The sequence below is a fragment of the Phoca vitulina genome, unplaced genomic scaffold, assembly GCF_004348235.1.
Source record: "Phoca vitulina isolate PV1807 unplaced genomic scaffold, GSC_HSeal_1.0 scaffold15, whole genome shotgun sequence".
NCBI lineage: Eukaryota > Metazoa > Chordata > Mammalia > Carnivora > Phocidae > Phoca > Phoca vitulina.
Window position 1 is genome coordinate 3197065 of NW_022589718.1, and position 21915 is coordinate 3218979.

Here is a 21915-nt window from a genome sequence, read left to right on the forward strand (position 1 = left end):
AGCTGAAAACCCTCCGTGCTCCTTCCTTGCCCTCCACGTTTCTTAGAATGAGCAACCCAAGATGCCGTTGAGAAGCTGCCTCTTCCTACTATGGGGCTCTCAGCATATGGATGGTCCTGTGGGGCCCATGCCCCGAGAAACTCTGGCATGAGACACCGGTGGACAGCTACCTCGGACGTGGCTGTGGGTGTGATCTGGTGGTGTGCTCTCTAATGAGTGCGCTCATGGGAGCACGCACATCTCTCCTAGTCCCTGCCTCACCTAGGAGTGCTCCTTAGGGGCAGGCAGGTCAGGGGCTCACCTGGACAGGCCCCGGGATGGCTCAGTAAGTTTCCCGAATTGAGGGGATGGCGTGCTGGCCTGCAGCCCGCTGTTTTATCTGATCGGCAGCCCTGGGCCAGAACGAGGACCGGGCAGTGTTTCCTCGATTCTCCCTGACGGGCGTGGGGCACTGGCAGAGGGGCCTCTGGTCCCGGCTTCCCTCCTTCACCACAGCCACATTTCTTGCAGGGAAGGACTTACCTGATAGTGAGCTGGGGTTGCACTTCTTCAGCCTGGATGGAGCTCAGTTTTCTGGTTTCTGGCACTTGGTCCTGGCGTTGAAATCGGGTTGCTTGCATTTGGAAGCCGGAAGGGAGGCTGCATGATCCCGTGGGCTGGAACCGGAGGGGCTGGGGGCCGTCTTTCTGAGACCGGGTGTGCGAAGGGACCGAATCGAGGGCAAGTGCTTGGGACCCGAGGGGAGGGGAGCCGCCTTGGCCTCGGGGAGTGAGCAGCTCCGGTTCTAGTGCCTGACCAGCTGCTGACAGCCGACACTGTGGTCCTCATTCCTCCCGGCCTCTGCAGTGACACTTAGGCTGCGTGGCCTCTTCGGTCCCCTCCACTCTAAGAATTGTGCTTCTACGCCCCGAGTTAGTGTTCTTCCAACACACACCAGGCCATGAAGCAGAACCTTCCCCTCAAGGGAAGCCTCACCCCGAACCGGTCAACACAGACTGCTGGGTTGGAAGAGGAGGGACCTGGAGAGGACTGGCGTGGCCACGACAAATTCCTGGGGCACATCAGACACACACTCTGTTACGAAGTTACTGGAGCCTGGGGCAGGGTGTCCGACCTGAGGGAAGAAGGGCTGAGATTATCCAAAGAGACACTTATGCTCTACTTTCCTCCTGAATGGACCATCGGGGACTTTACCAAGTGTCCCCTGGCCCAGCAGCCTCTGGATACAAATGATGACAATGCCATCCAAACCGTGCTAGCCTGCTAGGCTGCAGGCTGAGGCCCGCTGTCCCTGCTGCTGCTGGGTCGTTCTGGACACGGAGCTGGAGATCCGCGGCATGGCCAGCCCGGCTTCTGCTCAGCGGCAGCTCCGTGTCGGGCTGAGGCTCCCGGCTCTTGGAGAGCCAACGTGGGCTCCCCTCGTCTCGGCCCGCGGGGCTTCTCAGGGGAAAGGCCCTCCACCCTTGCTGTGCCCTAATGTGCCCTAATGTGTCACAGCCTCTTGTGGAGCAGCTCTTTGATGTCTTTACATAGCACATTTTTCCCCGCCGTGTGGCTGATCCACACAAGAGCCCCTGTGCTGTACTGGAGCCACAATTCCGTCCTCCCCTCAGATCCAGCTTCTGAGTCAGTGCCTGTGAGCCACACTCATTCCTCCTAGACGTCTCCAGTGGCTTCACATCCTCGCTCAGTGATGGTGGCTCCTGGCGGTGCCTGTAGACGGGCCTGCTTACGTATGGGTCTCACTCACTAAGAAACTTAGCGTTTTATTTTCTCCAGGACGTTCCATGTACTCATGTAACCAGTCAGCTGCGAAGAGGCGATGTTGGTGGGGTTGGCGCACGGGTGAGGTGGGGGGGTGGCGGGCACAGCTCTCAGTTGTGTTCTGGCCCCGCTAGGACACCCGGGTACAGTGATAGGCTGGATGGAGCAGAGGAACAGGTGCTAATCAACTCTGCGCATTAGTTGAACTAATCAATAGATACAAGAAAATTGGAGGAATGCATTGTTTTCTCCATCTCGAAGAAGTAGTATTGATCTGGGAGGCTTTATAAGCTCACCTGCTGATTTTGGTCTGACCTTCTGGTTCCCTCCATTGGATTGTCTTTAAGCAAATCTTGAGAATGGCTGAACAAAGCGATCTGGTGCCTGCATGTCGTCTTTCCAAGGATGGTTTCCCTGGGCTTCCTATCCAGCTACCAGGTCTGCCTGATAGGGATGACGCAACATATTCCTAGGAGAAGGCCTTAGAGATCATTCCGTTCCCATTTCAAGCGGAGAACCCACAAACTTTGTAGGGGACACAGAGTGGGAGATAAATGTGACAGTCTCCTGGAGTCGCTCTAATTCCAGCAGGTCAAGGAGAAGTACTTTCTGTTGTAGCAAAGATGTGGCTGTGTCCTGACACTCAAGAGATAAAGACATTGAACTCTAGATGACAGAAAGAGAGAGAGAACCAGGGCAGGGGACCTGTGCTGTCTAAGGTCACATCATAAAAAGCAAGAATTTGAATTCAGCAGGGCTCTATCTGTGAAATAGTCGGAATCTTCAGGCTTTGGGAGTGGGATGAAGAAGCATGAGATCATACACAGTTAGAGAGAGCTTCTTGAAAGACCATAAGGAAAAGAATCAAAATTCTACAGCTAGAGTTATTTTGGCCTAAACACAGTAGGAAACTGTATTTGCACTTCTCTGCTTCTCCTGAAGGCAGAGGGGTACTTGAAAATTGAGAAGTTCATGGGAATAAAACAAGTGAATGAATGAATGAAGTATAAATAAATCATTGCTCTATACATATATACTTACTCATATAATATATAAATTAAACATATAATTTATTTTTGAGTATGTAATTCAGCTTTGAAATGGCAATATATTCACATGGTATAAAATAAAAATGTTCAGAACAGTAGAGATTTAAAAATAACAGGAACAGTTTGCTTTCTTATACATGAGCTTATTTTTATATTGAACCTACCAATGACCCTGCGATGTGTGGAAAATGCAATTATCCCTTCTTGTAAGTTGAGGAAAATGAAGCTCGGGGAGGTTAAGTGACTTGCCCAAGGTCACACAACAGAGCAGGTGGTCAGCCAGGGCAGCCCGCACAGGTATCCGGTTACAGCAAGGTGTAACTGATCACATCGGCAAAAGACTGCCTTTCAAAACCACATTCTGAGGTTCCAGGTGGACAGGAGTTTTGGGGAAACTCTATTCAGCTCACTGTAGGGTTCTAGGGCCAACTTTCCTGAGATTGAATCCTGGCTCTAGGTCACTAGCTGGTGTCTTTTGGGAAACTATATGCCTAAATCTGCTTGTCTTAAAAGGTGAATGATAGGGGGCGCCTGGCTGGTTCATTGGGTTACATGTCCAACTCTTGATTCCAGCTCAGGTCACGATCTCAGGGTTGTGAGATCTCTGGGCATGGAGCCTGCTTAAGACTCTCTCTCTTCCTCTCCCTTTGCCCCTCCCCCTCTCTCTAAAAAGAAAAGGTGGATGATCGTAGTCCCTAGTTCATTAGGTTGCTGGGAAGATGAACTAAATAAGGTGTTGACAGTCAGTACCAGGGGTCCCTAAGGCAGACTTGGTAGGTGACCGTCGAGGGTGGTCGTCAGAGGCATTATGAACTCACAACTACATGAAGCAAAGGCAGCTTCATGCAGTGGGTACTGATGTGTGAATCTTGGGAGGGGTTTCCACTGAAGAAAGCGTTGTCGGTCTGGAGTGCCAGGCTCGGCAGAGGAAATTCCAGGCCTGAGATGGGAACCCAAGGGGTGCTGCATCCCACGTGGCAGGGCCTGGCTCCTGGTAGCCCCTGGGAGGCAGGGAGCGGCTTGGAATAGAGCCAGTGGCTCTGATGTGTAGCTGCTGGAGACAGGGGATGTTGTAAGACCTACTTGCTAACATTATGGGCATGTTTGTGAATGGAGCCGAGAGCCACGAAGTACGCTGTACAGAGCCCCCGAGGTGAGGTGACCTTTGCCGGGCCGCCCAACCTGGGAGAGTCACATCCAGACGTGGAGGGCAGCCGGCTTCCCAGAACGTGCTCGGGAAGCCGTGCCCCCGGCACGGAGCTCTCTAACTCATTGCTCCAGCAGCTCAGGTTAAGCTCTTCAGAAAAATAGAGACCCTTGAAAAACTGTATTGGTTGAAGCTGCCTTTTCGTGGAGGAATCCTGATCAGGGTAGACTTGAACACAAGCAGACGGTCAGCAGCTTTGCACAGGGATCCTAGATCTGGAGATTGCGTCGCTGGGTCAGTTCCTCCGACCGCTGCTCATAGCCCCGCAGGCTGCTGATCAGAATCAGCTCCGGCGTGCTTGCCAAATTAAGGATAGTTTCACAGCAAACCCTCCACTTTTTATAGATTGGCACTGCGTTATTTCTGTGGTGCCTTTCTGTGCACATCCGTCCACAAAAGATATAAACTGGTACTGGTGTTCTTATAGCACCCGACAGCTGACAAGACGCATTCCCACTTACCGACTTCTCTGAAATCTTTGGATGGGAGCCAGGAGCTTAGACATTCTGTGTACCAAAGTGACTGTGCAAGTGCTCGAGCTGTGCTTGTAGGCAAGGGGACATTTGTCCTCCGTCTTCCCCTGTCTGTGCTGTCACATCCATCGTTCTCTGCTGTGACCTCGTTTCTCCAGCAAATCTGGGAAAGACCGGCCCAGCCTCCCAGACTTTTCCAGCTTTGGACCAAGGCAGAGCTTGCTGGTGAGGCCTGTGCGGTGGGGGGCGGGTGGGGGCGGTGGTGTGATGAGTGCCCCGGGCACAGTCCCAGAGGGGTTGGGGAGGAGCTAACTGCGGGAGAGGCCTCCCTCTGGCTGCCTGGGTGGCGCACGGGAGCCCAGGAAAGGAACTAGGCAAAGTCAGTATGTTGGGTCAGCTCTGCTGACCCTCTGTAATGGGCACACTGTTGGGGGAGCTGGGTACTGACAGCACTGTCCCACGGGGCTCTGAGCCAGCCCCTGACCCCTGGGGCTTTGACTGTGTTCAGTAGGCAGGGATGCATCTATGTAGAGAGTATTGGGGCACATGGAAAGAAAACGTGCCCAGGACTTGGTAAATACCCAGATAGCGTTTACCACCTGAATGGTAGGAGTACGTTTGGGAGTTGGCGGCATGGTCCCAGAAGGTGGTCCAGACACCTGTTTCTTGCTGTGTTCTGTCTCCGCAGTACCCCGAGTCTTTGCCCTTTCACCAGACTTCATGTGGCTCTCCATTGGGCTGGGGCTATTTGTCCTTTCTCTGGGGACCTAGGGGACCACAGCCTTACAGTTATGGGGAAGTTTGTTTGTTTTTGGTCTTGTCTCTTTCTAGTAAGTGGCATTCCCAAAGAAACAGAAAAGAGCATAGTTGGGAGGGGCATATGTGCTCCCCACCTTCATTTCCCCTGCACCACATGCTCCCCTTAGGCTCACAGAGCTGATGGGTGGGGAAGGTGTGCACCGTGGGCCCGGGCTCGGGCTGGAACTTGGGGCCTGCAAAGGGCCACAGTTGGTCAGGTCGCTAGGTCAGCTGGGTCTTCCGAGCCTCTCTGCTGTTTACACAAAGCCTAGAGTGATGGGGGGCTTGGGGGAAGAAACAGAAAATTTAAGCGCAGCAAGTTGGGTAGATATGTGGGATCAGAAAGAAATGTGAGTGACTAAGAAGCACCTAATATCAGGGGCGGGGTGGCATCAGGTCTTGAGTTGAGGCTTCTGTTTCTGCCTCAGAGCAAATCCCAGAATGAATCTTTTGGACATAGGCCTGTGTTTTTGGAGCTTTCTTAGCTTGGTACTTTGGAGAAGTCTATGATGAGTCAGAGAGGTGCTTCTCTCTTCTGAGTCCTTTTATACCTAGAACGCCCTTGGGAGGAAAAAGGGGGACAGTGAGTCCTGAGTGAGAACATTCCCTCACCTCACACCTGACAAGCAGCTTGCCACAGTGGAAGGAAGACACCCCAGGACAGGTGTCTTCTGTTCTGCTTATTATACCCCAAACAGCTTTGTGCCTCAAATCACTGACTAGGTGTCGGTTTCCTCACTAGACTGAGGGAACAGCTTGGAACTTCTGGGCTGTGTCCTAAGGTTCCTACCAGCTGAATGGTGGTTCCGTGCTATTGGACTCTGCTTTGCCCCAGTCGGGGATGTCTGCTTCACTGCTTTGGAAGGGTTGGGATCTCCTGGGTTAGACAAAGTGGGCCTTGTTCTCTGGCCTGTGCACCTGCTGGGCAGCTCTGGGAGCCCAGAGAGGGAGGAGGCAGGGCTCTATTGCCTCCTGTTCACCGGCTCTACACCCAGTCACATCCTCAAAACAGGCACGCACTCCTTACATATGGGCCAGTTTCTTGTTCGGATGACCGAATATTCTAGTTTGCCTGGGACAGTCCCAGTTTATTCCTTTTGTCCTGGCATAATAATCAGTTACCTTCTTTCTGTCTCAAAAGTGTCCTAGTTTAGAAGCTCAATTATGCACTTGGTTCCCCACCCCATGCCCAGGGTGTCTCTGTGGTAATCGCCCCTGGAAACTATGAGGTAGCAAGGAATTTAACATTTTTTGGCGGGGGAGGGGGGATGCCTGGGTGGCTCAGTCGGGTAAGCGTCTGCCTTCAGCTCAGGTCATGATTCCAGGGTCCCAGGATCAAGCCCCGTGTTGGGCTCCCTGCTCAGCGGGAAGCCTGCTTCTCCCTCTGCCTGCCGCTCCCCCTTTCTCGTGCACGCACGTGCGTGCTCTCTCTCTGACAAATAAATAAATAAAATCTTAAAAGATTTTTTTTTTTTTTTTGGATGGGAAATCCTGGTCAAATGCACACAGGATCAGTAGATACTTAATTAGGTGTCTCCTGGGATTTCTGTGAAAACCTGCTTCCCCTCCTGAGGCAGCAGAACCTCTAACAAGGAACAGAGAATAACCTCTGAACACTGTTGATGAGCTGAAGAGTCATGAACGGTAGGTTTTAAACATGTCATTTGACCACATCTTTTCCTGAAATGACTGCCTTCTTTTTTGGAGACCTTCCCCCCCCCCCCCCCCGCCCTCCCGATTGTAATATATGTATTTATTGCGTGAGACTTGGGAAATCATGAAAAGCACATGAAGAGGGTAGACGTCGCCCATCCCCTCAGCACCCGGAGACAGCTGCTGATAACATTTTGCTGTCTTTCTCTCCTCTACATCATCGATATACACAATTTTGCAGAGTGGTTTCTTTGCAGTTAACCTCATATTATAGGCATTTTCCATCCCTAAAATTACTTTGCAGTTTTCCTCATCCCAGGCTTTTTAAGAGTGGAGATTTTTTACTTAATTGCTTCACCATATCAAATTAATATCATCTTAATTATCAGTACCATTCAAGAGTTTCAATGGCACCTCTCTGTTAGTACTTCTGAGGGACAGTGTTTGGGGTGAACTTGTTCGAGGACATTCTTTGCATGGTCAAGAGAAGAAATAGGGAGACCCAGAGGACAGCAGTTGCCTGCTCAGGCCTCACGCGAGGTCTGCCTGTTCATGTGGACCTTTTCCGAGCACCGTCTGTGCTGAGGTGTTGGACAGTGACGACCTTGCCTCAGCCCCTTCTGGTAGAGTTAGCTTCCCCTCTGCTATGATTCACATTTTGTGCCCTAGCCTCCCCGGGATCAAATTCCAGCTCTGCCGTTGACCCGTTGGTGCATTACTTGAACTGTTCTGCCTCCTGATCAGCAAACGGGTTATAATGAGAGAATTTCCCTCAGAGGGTTGTTAGAGGATTCACGGAGTTAGTACGTGTAAAAGCGCCTAGGCCGGTGCCTGGCTCGGGCAGGTGTTCAATGACTGTTGGCCACGGTGGTGGTTGTCAGTCCTAAGGCAGAGGTGTGTGCAACTAATTCCAGTCTCATTCGTAAGGCTGTGGACTTCAAGGCAGTGAGTTTGCTGTTTCTATCTCTTTATTCATTTGGGTGTCTGATAAATGTTAGACTGAGCTCTGTGCTGTGGTAGGCACGATGCTAGTCGGTGAACAGAGATGAGCGTGGTCCATGCCCGGCACGGGGAGGGGGCAGATGGGGCACACTCATGGGTAATTAGCATGCTGTGCTCAATCCTGGTTCAGACAGGGAGGGCCATGAAGGTCAAAGCTGGACCGGCCTGGGGAGGCTTCAGGGAGAAGATGGGCTGTAGCTGGGCCAGAAGGATGCAGAGAAAGAAGCATGAATTTTGCCTGCAGTGTACCTTCTGCCTTTAGAGGGATCAGCTAAGAAAACACTAAAGGGATACCAGCTAAGGTGGGCCTGCCCCCAGTTCCCAGAGGCCTGGGCTCACAGCTTCCTCAGGGATATCCCAGCCAGGGGCCCAGGGCCAGCCAAGGGGTCGGGGTCCACCCTAGGCCTCCTCTCCCATCTGTCGAAGGGGCTAGCATGCAGACGTGCTGGCCACTGGGCTTGGAGTGTGTCAGATTCTCTGGGGCTTTTTTAAAAAGATTCTTTTGAGTCTAGTTGACACACAATGTCATGTTCGTTTCAGGCTTATGACATAGTGATGCAGCCTCTCTATGTGTTATGCTATGTTTACAACAAGTATAGCTACCATCTGTCCCCATACAACTATTACACTCGCATCGACTACGTTCCCTGTGCTGTGTTCTGGGGCTGTCTTTGAGTTTAGGCAAGTGCACCACCAGGACTGGACTCTCGTGCCAACGTGTTCACTGTAGGCCCGGGCTACGGTCGACGGAAGCAAGGTCCCCAGGTGATGTCAGCAGGTGAGGGCAGCAGTTGCCGTCTGAGATGGAAGATCCTTTCCCTAGGATGATTAGTGTTTCTATATTGGATTTCAAGACAGAGAAAGGAAGTATGATGATTTAGAAAGATTTTTGCCAGTACTGAAATGGAAATTGAGATTAACTGGTCCAAGTGGGTCTCATGGAGAACCAGAGAAGTAAAGTGATTTACCCAAGTTTATACAAAAAGTTAGTGTTGGGAGTCCGCACTGGAAGCTGGAGGCCTCTCCTCTGAAATGTGCTGCCTTTTGCTACCAAAGCCTTTGATTTCCTGACATTGCAAGATCCACCTCTGAGGAGAGGGGCCCCAGTGACCTTGGTGATTCTGAAAATGGTGCCAGACCAGCTTGCTCAAGGTCAGCTGGGTCTCGGACGTGTCCGTGTTGAACTTGCTGACTTCAGCCGGAACTTCAGTGAGTTTGGAGGGCATAGAGCATGTTGGGCCTCCAGGATGTTTGGACACCATCCGAGAAAGGGTCCTCAGAGTGCACCACTGTGAATAACCAAGGTTACAAATCAGAAAGCCTACCCTAGGCTTACCCTCAAATCCTTTGAACCGGTGGTCCTCAGCTGTGGTCTCCAGACCAGCAGCATCAACATCACTTGGGAACTTTTTTTAGATTTTATTTAATTAATTAATTAATTAATTTATAGCACACGAGCTGGGGGAGGGGCAGAGGGAGAAAGAATCTCCAGTAGATTCCCCGCTGAGGGTGGCGCCCGACTCGGGCCTCCATCTCACGACCCTGAGATCATGACCTGAGCCGAAATCAAGAGTGGGCCGCTTAACCAACTGAGCCACCCAGGCGCCCCTCACTTGGGAACGTTTTGTGTTCCCAAATGGGAATACAAATTCTTGGGCCCCGTCCTACTGCTACTGAATCAGCCACTGACTCAGCAACCTGCATTTTAAATAAGTCCTCCAGGTGATTCTGATGACACAGCATTCGAGGACTTCTCTCTTAAATCTCCTTCAGAGACAGGGAGAGTTTGTGGCTTTTCAGACCCTCTCCCCACCTTTTCCCTTCCAAGAGACCATTCCACACCCCACCTTGCCATTTGGGCGAACACTGGGGGGTGAAAGGGAGAGGAATGGAGGAAACCCAGTGACCCCGCAGCAGGAAACACTGTTTGCCTTGGCAGGTTGGCCGGGACTTGGAGCCAAGATTCAATCAATCCTAATGATTGACTGCATTTAAGCAATTCTCCTATTCTCCTCTGCCTCCTGCTCAGGGGTGGGGGGCAGGGAGCCGGTGCCTACTGGGAGGAAGGGCCAAAGCTCTTCTTTGTCCCACTCTGAGGCCCTTGGCCCTGCTGCCTGGGCTGCCAGTGCACATGTCTTCCCAAATAAAACCACACCAGGCAGCTCTTTGCTCTCAAAGTGGGGTTTTCATTTTGCACCATTAGCTTAAATCAGTGGGGATTTAACGCGATCCGTGAAATCAAGCAATTAGGTGGCGGGATTGGGGTGGCTGACACGGCTGCTGGTTTGCTCTGTGTGTGAATTTCTGTGAGGGTGTTGGTGGGGTAGCCTCCTCTCTCCTGCCTGACACCTCCACCCCCAACCTCCCCACGACGTCTGGGGTCCACAAAACAGGAAAACCTCAACGAAATAATTTGCCCCAAATAAGTCACTCAGGAGCATTTTCTCCATCTGCTGTTTTTTGTAAATGAGAGAAAAAGAAAGCTGCTTTCAATTCATTTTTGTTCTTTGTTTTTTTGTAACGTATGTCCTGTAGTTAGTAAACACACGTAAGTATTCAGTGTGTGGTTTGTGGTCAGAGGATCGAGTCTGAGTTGTTGTGACCAAATGCAAGCTTCTTTTTTTGCTAAACGAATGAATGATGCCAAGCACCGTCTCCCGCTGGGAACAGAGAGGTCTGGTAAGCTGCCATCGCAGGGCCTCTGTCAGCAGGACTCATCTGGGCCCTGATGCCTCAAAGCCAGCCTTGCCCCGGTGCCCAGGCCCTCCACTGCAGGTCGGAAAGATGCTGTGGTTTCTTACAGCCAAACCCTGACCCAGCACTGTTACCAAATCTCGTTTGCACTGTTGGATTTGGGGATGGCCCTGGCTGCCTCAGGGTCACCCACCCAAAGGATTTGCGAAAATGGGGCCAGGAAGTAGAAATCAGGTCCTCTCTGTCACAAGTGCTTAGCTAGGTCTTGCTATCTTGAACGGGCTTTTTCGTTTGGAGGAGGGGTGTCAGCCAAGCCTATGGAGCTGATGCATGGGGTGCCCATCTGTGGGCCTTCCTGATCCAAGGGGCTGAGAACAGGTCACTTTGTAAAGAGTTTTCCAGTCTTATCCCCCTGTTCCTCAAATCATCTCTTTGGGATCTTCAGCCCTCTCTGCAGGAGAAAATAATTGAGGACAAAAGGCAAGTTACGAGGAGTCAGGGTGTGGTGTGGTATGTGCTCCTGGATGATTTTTCATTGCCCTGTTGTCCTCCAAATCTGCCAGGATCCCATTCATCCCCTTGCTTTCTTGCTCCATGCTTGGAAGAGCTCTGGAAGAGAGCAGAGAGCTCTGGGTAGAGAGGCAGGGAGCAGAATTCTTACTGAAATCTCTTAAGAAGCCCTAACACCAAGCGTCACTCGAATGAAGAGTAGAGGACCTGGAAATGTAATCTTTGTGTTTCTTTTAAGATCTCACATTTTGTCATTTATTTGTAGTTTATATACATTTAAGTTACTTACTAGGCTATAAAATTTACTTAAACTTAAGGTTTTTGAGTCAAAATAAATGCAGTTTAAAAAGTCATAGTGTTAAAAGGTTTCTAACAAAAAACTGCAGTCCTCCATGTGATGCCTTCCCACCACTAATTCCCACAGCTCACAGGTAATATTTTCTAACTAAGTGGCTATTTCTTTTGATATTTAGCAAAATGGAGTCAATAAATAACATTACTTTTAAAAAAATATTTTATTTATTTGAGAGAGAGAGCATGAGCTGGGGGGAGAGGCAGAGGGAGAGGGAGAAGCAAACTCCCCGCTGAGCAAGGAGCCGGATGCGGGACTCGATCCCAGGAGCCTGGGATCATGACCTGAGCTGAAGGCAGAGGCTTAACTGACTGAGCCACCCAGGTGCCCCAAATAAACATTAATTTTTAATTTTAATTTTTAGTTATTACTGATATTGTATTATTGAAGATAAAAATTTATCTGTCTTATGTGTCCACTTGTCCCCATTCTTTACAATATAGTTATATTACTCTTTTGGTGAAATGATTACTCAATGTTTAATTTATTACAATGAATAAATGTGATTTGCAGCTGAGCCATGTAGTGTACTGCATTTGTATTCCCTCTCTTGTATACCTTTTTGTTTTCCTTTGAGATAGCAGTTGTCTCATTCTCTGTTCCCAGTTCCTTATGTTTATAATAGGAAATCAGCCCGGAACTTTTCTGCAGGTATACAGCAGGTAATCTGTCCCAGCTCTCTTTCCTCCGGTTTCAGGACTGACTGAGCTTTAGGCCTGCCCCATGGTTGTTCTGGAAAAATCATTTTAAGACTTCCCGTTGCTTCTGTCATATGTTAGATCTTTGGTTTCCTGAATCCCGTGACTTGTTTTGCACTTTTGTAGAGCACATCATGGAGTAGTTTCCTAAGAAAAGGCATATGGAGGACAACTTTTTTCTAACCATTGGACTTCTGAAGATGTCTTTATTCTACACTCAGACACTGATTGATAGCTTGGCTCAGGGTTGAATTTGGGAATTTTAAAGGCGTTGACCCATTATCCTCCAGCTTCTAGTGTTGCTGTTGATAAATCCAATGCCATTCTGCTTGCCTGATCCTCTGTACTAGATGTATAATCTCTTTTTCTCTAGAGGACTTTAAAAGTTCTCTTTATGTTGGTGTTTCTAAATGTCATGATTGGTTGAGCGCGGTACTGTTGAATCCAAGAATTCATGCTTATTTCTGGAAATTTTCTTGTATGATTTCTTTGGTATTTCTCCCATCCACTTTCTTGGTTCTCTCTTGTTCAGATGTGGAGGCTCCTGGCTGACCCCGTGTGGCTTCCTTCGGTCTCCCATTTCCCATTTCTTTGTCATTTGGTTCAGCTTCCCAGGAAACTGTTTCAACCTTATCTTAAAGCACTTGTCTAGCATTCTTACATTTTAAATATCCAAATACTCTTTTTGTTCTCCAAACATTTCTTCTAATAGCTTTCCGTTCTGGTTTTATGAATACAACGTCTTCTCTAATATTATCTTTGTAAAAAGTTTTCTTGTGTTCCCCACGTGGTCTCTGTTATCTCTGAATTCTCTTTTTGCCTGTTTGTTTTTTATGTTTTGGTCTCTGTGGTTCACACTTCGAGGCTTTGTTTAAATGCTTGCTGACCCTTGGGTGGCCATTCGGGTCGAAGAGTGAAGGACTAAGCTGGAAGCTCTGTGTGTGAATGCATGGCCTGTAACTTGTTAGGGCCTTGGTGTAGAGTTTTGCTGGTGGGGGAGCTGTAGGTCTTCTCTTTAGGGCTACTAGTTTCTTTAGATAGAAACTCATCACTTCTCTCTGGGGAATATAAATGCAGTGTTCTAAGACCTGCGGGACTCACTATTTAGTGTGCAGACTGTCACTTAATCCTGTGGAGGGAGTCCAGCCCATCACCACCCTACCTTTTTTTGCAGTCTGGTGCTCCTAAGCCCAGAGTCTGTCTGGTTCAAACCTTCTACAAAGGATAAACCTCTTGGCTGTTGCTGGAGTTGGTGAGGGGCTCTTACCGAATTTATGGCCCAGGGCTGGTGGATCTGAGTGTCTTTCTACAGACTTTTAGCCAATTCTTATATTCAATACAACCTCTGTAATGGAGTTCAGAAGCACCCAGTGGCCCCCATTCATGACCATTTATGGGTCCTGCAGTGTGGATTGGCTTGTTTCTTGCAGGCATCCCTATCCATAAGCCATTTGGTTTCAGCTTTTCTTCTCCCTGTCAAGCCAGGGTTCACCATCCATTTGCTTTCTATTATTCTGCATGCTGATATGTTCTTGTTTTCTTGCATGTGTTTATAACTTTGTTTTTTTACTATGATTTTAAACTGACTGCAGAATGGAGTGGAAATGATTGTGTGCACTCAGTCTAATGTGTTTGGCTAGAAGTAGCCAGTGGTAACTCTTCACAAACATTCCAGAAGCTTGATGGTTGCCAGTATGGCATACCTTTTCTTTTCACTTCCCAGTGGTTTTTAGCTCCCCACAATTCACCCTCAGCCCTTCCACAGGCCATTAGTGACCCCCAAATCACCAAGTTGAATGATCTCGTCTCACACTCATGCTTCAACTCTGCAGCATTTGGGATGGAGGAGCATTTCCTCTATTTGAAATGCCCTCCCCCTGTGCTTTCTGAGACACTTGGCTGCCTGGTTTTCCATCTGTGCCTCTGATGACTTTCACAATAACCCTTCCTCTCTCCCCAGTGATGGTGCTCCCTGAGGGCCCTCATTCTCTCTTTTCTCTGTACTTGACTCTTCACTGTCATCAGCCGAGTCATAAATCTGATCACTAACTTAGCTTTCCCACCTTTCGCATTGGATCCTTCTTGCACTCCAGCTGAGCAATTCCACATTATTGGTTGTATGAATGGTCAGCTCTTGGCCAAGGGTTGCCATACATCCAAGCATCCTGTCTAGGTAATTGGACGCATGGTGGCACCATTAGTATAAGAGGGTCAGGAGGAAGAGATGGTTTTGAAGAGAGTGTGGGTTTGAATTGGGTGTAATGAGTTTCCTGTTCTCATTTTAGCCTCAGAACTATGGCCAAGCCCCATGGGGAGGCTACCAAGGAAGTATCGTTTCTGAGCAAAAAATGTGGTTTCAGGTGACTAAAAGTGGAATGAAATTTTAAGAGTCTACCTGAAGATAAGGGGTTATTTATTTTAAGGTTGACGAGAGAGACCCAGACAACCCCTCGTCGCAACCTTAACTTGGGCTTTCAAATTTTCTGGGTCTCTGAACTCTTGCTGGCAGTGACCAGCAAGGTGAGAGGTGGGAGTAATATTCTACGCTCAGAAGATGTTAGGTTGTTGCTAAAAAAAAACTGAAGTGTTTTGTTTGTTTGTTTTGTTTTAGTTCAGGGTCCAGGTGTTCCAGGTAGCCGAGATCAAGGGCCCGAGGTACTTGTAGCATTTTCCCCCAGGGTGAGAAGGGCATGTGAAGACGGAGAAGCCTGACCACAGGGTGGAGGATAGTGCCAGAGAGGAGATCTGTTGGCTCCCCAGTATTGCCCAGCATGGGCCCTCTGGATGGTAGTGCTGCCCGGGCTGGAAGGCAAGCAGCACTCTACACTTTACAGATGGAAGACTGAGACTTAGGGAGCTCAAAACAGATTTTGTGGTCACACAGTTAGAACCCAGGACCCAGGACTGTATCCAGTGCCCCAGCTGTTGCTCCAGCTGCCGCCTCCTGCGGCTTCTCCTGCCTGCCCACGCCGCCATTTGCATTGCAAACTGTGAACACAGTCTATGGGCAGATCTCTGGGGTCCAGGCTCTGTCTGCATGGTGGAGGCCTGGTAGGGGAAGAGGAAGTGGTGATCAGTTCCAGGCTGCTCCTGGGCCAGCACACACCCCTGTCCCAGAAGCCCCTGGATGTTGTATGGTGGGGGGCTGTACACATATCCACAAGGCACAGAGAAATCAACCTTGGACGGCTAATCGCCTATCCAAACATTGTTGGTAATCTGCATCCCTAAAATAAACCCTTAAAAGATGGAAAGATGTTAGTAATTTCTGGCCATATGTGCCTCCTTCCTTACTCTCCCCACCTCAAAAAAGAAACTGAGCCAAATGGCAAGAAATAAAGAGCCTAATGCATAACACATTTCCATCATTTGATTTCCCCTCTCCCCTTGCTGTCCCCCCACCTATGTAAACTAAATTCCTTTACACGGTCATGGCAAAGGAACATTAATTTTTGATTTGAGTTGTGATTAAAAGCAACACAATCAAAAGAGTGAAATACTTTCCACTGAAGCAATATCATTTTAAACCCAGTCATGGTGTAGTAGGAAAGAGTGTGGTCTTTGGGGTTAAGTGTGGGTTTTAATTCTGAATCTATCTCTTACATACTGTGGCTTTGGGTTGTCATTACTTAACCTGAGTCCTTCTCCTTGATTTTAATAAATACTAACGGTGCCTTCTTAACATGATTACACTGAGCATTAAATCCGGAGCCGCGCACAGAGCAGCCTATCCTGTGCTCATCTGTAGAGTCTGGCACTCGAAAACTGATGGCTCACTAATCTGCAGAAAAGAGGGTGCCCACGTGGTGTCTGGGGGCTGCAGTTGGTTAAGTGTCTGACTCTTGGTTTTGGCTCAGGTCCTGATCTCAGGGTCGTGAGATCGAGCCCGGTGTTGGGCTTGTGCTCAGTGTGGAGTCTGCTTATGACCCTCTTTCCCTTTGCCCCTCCGCCCCCGTGCTCTCTCTCTCTCATAAATAAATATATTAAAAAAAGAGGGGGCCCACACTGTCAGTTGGGGCATGCACTCATCTCACCTGGTGATGTAATTGATTGTTTCTATAGCAACGCTTGGTTCTCAGCCTTCGACTTTGGGAGCTACCTTGGGATTCATCTAACACTGTGGGGCACCTTTATTTAGAGGGTCTTGTGAAAGGAGTAGAATTGTTCTCACTGCTTACCTTCCTGCAGTATTCCTTCCTGCCTTTCTCTGATACGTGGTTTCTCCCAGTCCTGTCTTCGTTTTGCGGAGGGGAGGCAGAGGTGGAGACTTGACTTTGCTTAGGCCCGGGCAGTGAGTCTCCTCGTGCTGGTCCCTTACTCAACCCCACTGAGAACTCTTCTCATTCAGTGAGCCACAGACCAGAACAGTTGAAGTCTTTTCCCAAGTGAACCACCAGGCACCACATTTGTAAGCCCACAAGGGAAGCTAAACCAGGTGTCGGCCTGTGGAGGCATGTCTGGGGTGAAGCCCTGGACGGGTGGTTTCTGTTGCTCTCTGTTTGCCACACTTCTGCCTGCTGGTCCCCACTACCCTCTGTCCAGAGTGGGGATGGGAATCAAGCATAATCAGAAGCACTGGGCAGTGGCTGGTTTGGGTGGGGGAGAGCTTAAAGAAAGGAACTCTTTGGGAAGCTGTGCTCAACTCACTCCCATGTGTGCTGGGAAGCCTGGACCAGCCTGAAAGGTCAAGGTTAATCCTCCACGAGAGCCTTCTGCTGCTTAGTGCCCAGTTCCTGAACTTTCTGCTGCCCTTGGGAGGGAGGCATTTCTTAAGGGATCCCAGGCCTAGGGTATTATATGAGATTAAGTAGACTGCAAAATCTGGAACTCTTTTTGTAAGAAAAAGAAAGCAGTGGGAGCGTTTAATTTACTGACTTTGACACATTCATTAAAGGTTTGTTTCCAGGATGTTCCCCCCTCCTTCTTATTCTCGGGTTAGCCAAGGTTGTGTTTTCTAATCAACTAAATACTAAATAATAAAGCCTTTGCAAATGCAGTTTTCCCTTTGCCAGAGCAGGCTCTTTCAAGCAGGAAAAACTCTTCTACATTTCGTAAATGAAGTCATTTTGAAATGTGGGTGAAACCAGGAAGTGAGTCTGAGCTCCTCCCCCTTATTTTCTTGATCCTTGTAGCCTGTCCTCTGAATATGAGGTTCATTATATAGAATTTTGAAGCCATAGAGTCGGCATGGACTGCACAGTAATTCAAAGTGCACATTTAAGACATGGATTTAAGTTGAGGATTAGTGACTCTGGCCAAGTAAACTTAACCCCCTATGCCACAGCTTTCTCATCTATTAAATGGGAAAAATAATTATACCTTCCTCATGGAGTTGTTAGGTTTAATTGAGGAAATTCATGGAAAATACTTAGCACACTTCCTGGCATGCCATATGCTCTCCTAATTGTTAGCTAGTGCTATTCTGTTCAGATTCAAGCCTTTCCTCATGGAGTGTGGGTGGGAGCTTTGAGTTATTAAAAAGAGGGGGGCTTGCTAATTTTGAATTTAGAAGAATTCAGAGGATGCACAAATTATCTGGTGACTAGCATCTGGAGAATGATTTTCCTTTTCTTTGGAACTATCTGGGCTGGCCAGCCTGAGAGGGATGTTGATTGTCACAGTGATGCTGTATTTTTAGTGCATTTGCATCTTATAGAAAGCCTCCACGTGAATTTAGTTATCTTCACCGACAGACCTTGTGTAGCCATCACTACATTTCCAGCCCATACGTTCACATTAAAATAATGTTAACTCAGGGTCCATAAAGACAAAGAGAAGGGAAGCCCGGCTTGGTGGATGGGCTGTTTCTCTCCCTACAAAGAGCTGTGCCCACGTCCCGTGTTAGACTCCAGGAGGTCCTCACTTGGATTTCTCTGTCAAAAACTCAAAGCAGAGTTTGATCCTGTGTGAGTCTACCCAGTGGAAAGAATATTTGTGGCACCCGTCAGTGGTCGCTTTGTGGTTGACGGAACATCAGCAGTACCTGCTGTCAAAACTCCCTACAGGTGCAGTGGTGGGGATTGTGATTTCTCCAGTGCAGAAGTTGGACACTGATTTTTGATGCACTCAAGCATGACCATTTGATGCACTGTTTAAATTTCCCCATTGCTGCATGTGCACACATAGAGTTTGTTGGTCTGGTTTACAGAACCCAACTTTCAAGGAATTTTAGGTCGTTTGGATGTTAAAAATCTAAACCAATGGATTTCTCTTTAAAAAAAAAAACAAAGCAAAACTTGGGGTGAGTTTTTTCTTTGAATCCTGAGGTCTATAGTGTTAGAGTATATGGATTATATTCAAGTATATGATCCCTGTCTCTTAAAGCATTGTATGTATGATATTTTGAGTCACTGAATTTTAAAAAAAGAAATATGATTTGGTTCTTTTTAAAAAAAAAAAAGATTTTATTTATTTATTTGAGAGAGAGAGAGGGAGAGCATGGAGGGAGAAGCAGACTCCCCGCTGAGCAGAGAGCCCGACTCGGGGTTCAATCCCAGGACCCTGAGACCATGACCTGAGCTGAAGGCAGACACTTAACTGACTGAGTTACCCAGGTGCCCCTATGATTTGGTTCTGAAAATGTATTCGAGACTCTCACGGCATACCAGGGCAACTACTGAGTTACCATTAGACACATGGAACTAGGGGGCAAAATCAGAACATAGAGATGAACTAAGACCTTGGTGTTCATCTGTAAAACTGCTTCTTTCTTTGACTTGCCAGTTGCCTTTCATTTCAGCCTCCTCTTGAGCGCTAAGTTTGGGTTATTGTTTTAGATGGAAAACTGTGTTCTAAAATCCTTTTTCTCCCTCCTTCTCTCCTCTTCCCCTCTCTGCCTGCACCATCTCTAGCGCTGAGGATGAAAATCAAAGAAGTGAAAAAAGAAAATGGTGACAAAAAGATTGTCCCCAAGAAGAAGAAACCCCTGAAGTTGGGACCCATCAAGAAGAAGGAACTCAAGAAGCTGGTCCTGTACCTGAAGAACGGGGCCGACTGCCCGTGCCACCAGCTGGACAACCTCAGCCACCATTTCCTCATCATGGGCCGGAAAGTGAAGAGCCAGTACTTGCTGACGGCCATCCACAAGTGGGACAAGAAAAACAAGGAATTCAAAAACTTCATGAAGAAAATGAAAAATCATGAATGTCCCACTTTTCAGTCAGTCTTTAAGTGATTCGCCCTGGGTGGGTTGGGGAGGGAGCCGGGGGTTGGGGTGAAGGGTGGGGCTGAGCAGACAACCCTGGAAGCTGGGGGTTCACACTCAGTGCTCCTTCGGTTGGTAGAGGACATTGTAATCCAGTTGGCTTTGCTCTGGCAGCATCCCCACGCCTTCCCCTCCATAGTCACGCTCCAGACCCAGTACTGCCAGTATTTAAAGCCGCATGTCCCAGTAAGGAAAACCATTTAGATTAGGAAGTCTTTTAGGATCTACAGCGTGGAACAGCACATCACTGAGTAAAAGCAGGTGCAAACCATTTCAACCAGAGACAGCCACTAAAAAAGAAAATTTTGCCAGTAAACAAAGAAACAAAAAACAAAACCAAAAACGAGATTGGACAAAAAATGAGAGACAGCAGCAAAAACTCAGTTCTGCAACTTTCTTTGTGTTGTTACAAGTTGCTTATGGATCTATCAGCTAATCTAAGCCTTTGGAACTAGAACGTTCCAGCTATTGGTAAGATGGGTTGCTTTCAGTTCCAGAGTAGCTTCTCTTTCTGTCTGCCTTAGAAACACACCACCACACTTAAAACTTGAGATCAATTCCAGAAAGTCAACGCAGGGGGAAAAAGCACAAGGACAGTATGTAATAGTGAAAACATAGGGAGGTCATGCCTACTCTGCTTTTCCATGTGATTATCTTTTGACATGAATCAGCTAGTCTCAGATGCCGTGTAAATGGCAGTTAACATCGGCCTCTGGGCGTGATCTCACCGCCGCACGTGTGAAGGGCCGTACGTGCCTGCCTTTGTGTGAGAAAAAGGAAACACTGTGGGCACCAAACCCGTGACATGAGAGAGACCATGATTTTCACACGGAGAAGGCAATAGTTAGTGGTTTTCAAAAAAAGTAGTTAAAAAAACAAAGAAAAAAACATTAGGAACAGCCCTGCAAATTGCTAGTCAGTGTGAATTGTAATTGGGTGAAGAGCTTAGTGTTCTAATTTCATCTGTCTGCTCATTTCACTTTTGTGTTTTTTTTTTTTTTTTTTGAGAACAACAACAACAACAAAAACCCTATTTACTTTTCAATTTTTTTTTTTTTTTAATCTACATTGACATTTGAAAGGGGTACTGGACTGAGGGTCTTTTGGTGCATTTGAGGCTACTTTCCAGGGGGCAGCTGTCTCACTGGGCATTTGGGGTGTGAGGTGGATTTGCCGGATATTGTAACCATGTGGCCCCCTTTTCTGAGGTGTTCTCGATTGCCCTGGCCCCAACCCAGTGCCAGTCAAAACTCCCAGTGCTCCCCGTGCTTTCCTTCCCTGCGAGGAAGTGGATTCCTTTCAACCTGATTGCCTGTAGATCAAAGAAATTCAGAACAATCAGCCTGCTGTCCTCTGCACTTAAAAACAATTTTTTTTTGTTTTCAAATTTCTGCAGAGGGAAAGTTAAGCCCAAAGTGTCCCCATCCAAGGAGTGAGTTTCAAAGGCAACACATCTCTGCAGGTTTTCTTGAGTGCCCTAAGATGCTTCTTAAAACCCTTGCGTTTGATAGGCGATGTATATAAATTCATTCACATAAGCAACTTTACTCCTCTTGTTCAGTGTATAGGAAGTCACTCTAAGCAATTAATGTTAATTTGCTCCTCAAGCCCGATTCTTCATTCTCTGTAACACCTGAAGGTGGTGAGAGTTAGTGGTTGTCCCTCTGGGCAAATGTTTATACCAATCCAGAAGCTGCAGTGATGCTGGGAGGTGACACCCTTGAGGCCCCTGGACTGACACAGAAACAGCAGAAGATTCTGTTAACTCCTGAAGACTCCAGTCTGCAAATCAGCATACCAACTTCATTACCTACCTGAGGGTTATCCTGATATAATTAACCTCTCACAATTAGTGATCCTATTACTTTAACACGTTTTGTTTTTGGTTCTCTCTGACCTTTAATCATAAAGTGTTGGGGATCTTAAGTGATTTGCCTGTAATTTTGGATGATTTTTTAAAAAAAAATGTGTATATATATTAGTTAATTAGAAATATTCTACTTCCCTATTGTTAACTGAAATTCCGAATGATTTCATGAAAGCATGGATCTGGGCCTTCGTTTGGGTTGCTTGGGTTGATGAACTCAAGAGTTAAGTGCTCATGTGTATCTGCTCATTTTGACAGAGAGCATCATGCAACAGGCCTCTGTCCAAAGCAGGGCCTTAGGAAGGGGTTTGTGTGGGGGTATTCACAGTTACCGCAGAGAGACTGCGGAAGAATGGGTGGCTGTGTTGCGCAACTCTCTAAGTGGGAATTCTCAGGTAGGAAGAGACATCTGCAGCACGAGTTCACAGTAAATGGGAAGTGTGAATTGCAGCTGCAGGTTTTACCCCAACCAGACAGTCCCAGGACCTGTGAGCCTCACGCGGATTTGAGAGACACACTATCTTTGTCTATAACACATCGGCAATTTGAGGGCACAAAAGAGAGGCTATGGGCCCAAAGCTGCATTTTTATCACAAACCTTTGTTTTTCTCAACAAAGGGTACGACAAAACCAATGTGTAGACT

At 47.8% G+C, this 21915-nt stretch overlaps 1 protein-coding gene across 1 annotated transcript in view; it reads left to right on the forward strand.

Moving 5' to 3' along the window:
- The window catches only part of SFRP1 (secreted frizzled related protein 1), a 41743-nt gene extending 22019 nt beyond the window's left edge, over nt 1-19724 (forward strand). Inside the window, exon 3 of the mRNA XM_032413413.1 lies at nt 19052-19724. Coding sequence (XP_032269304.1) covers nt 19052-19374 — 323 coding nt within the window. The 3' untranslated portion in view covers nt 19375-19724. The remainder of the gene's footprint in view (nt 1-19051) is intronic.
- The last annotated feature ends 2191 nt before the right edge of the window (nt 19725-21915 follow it).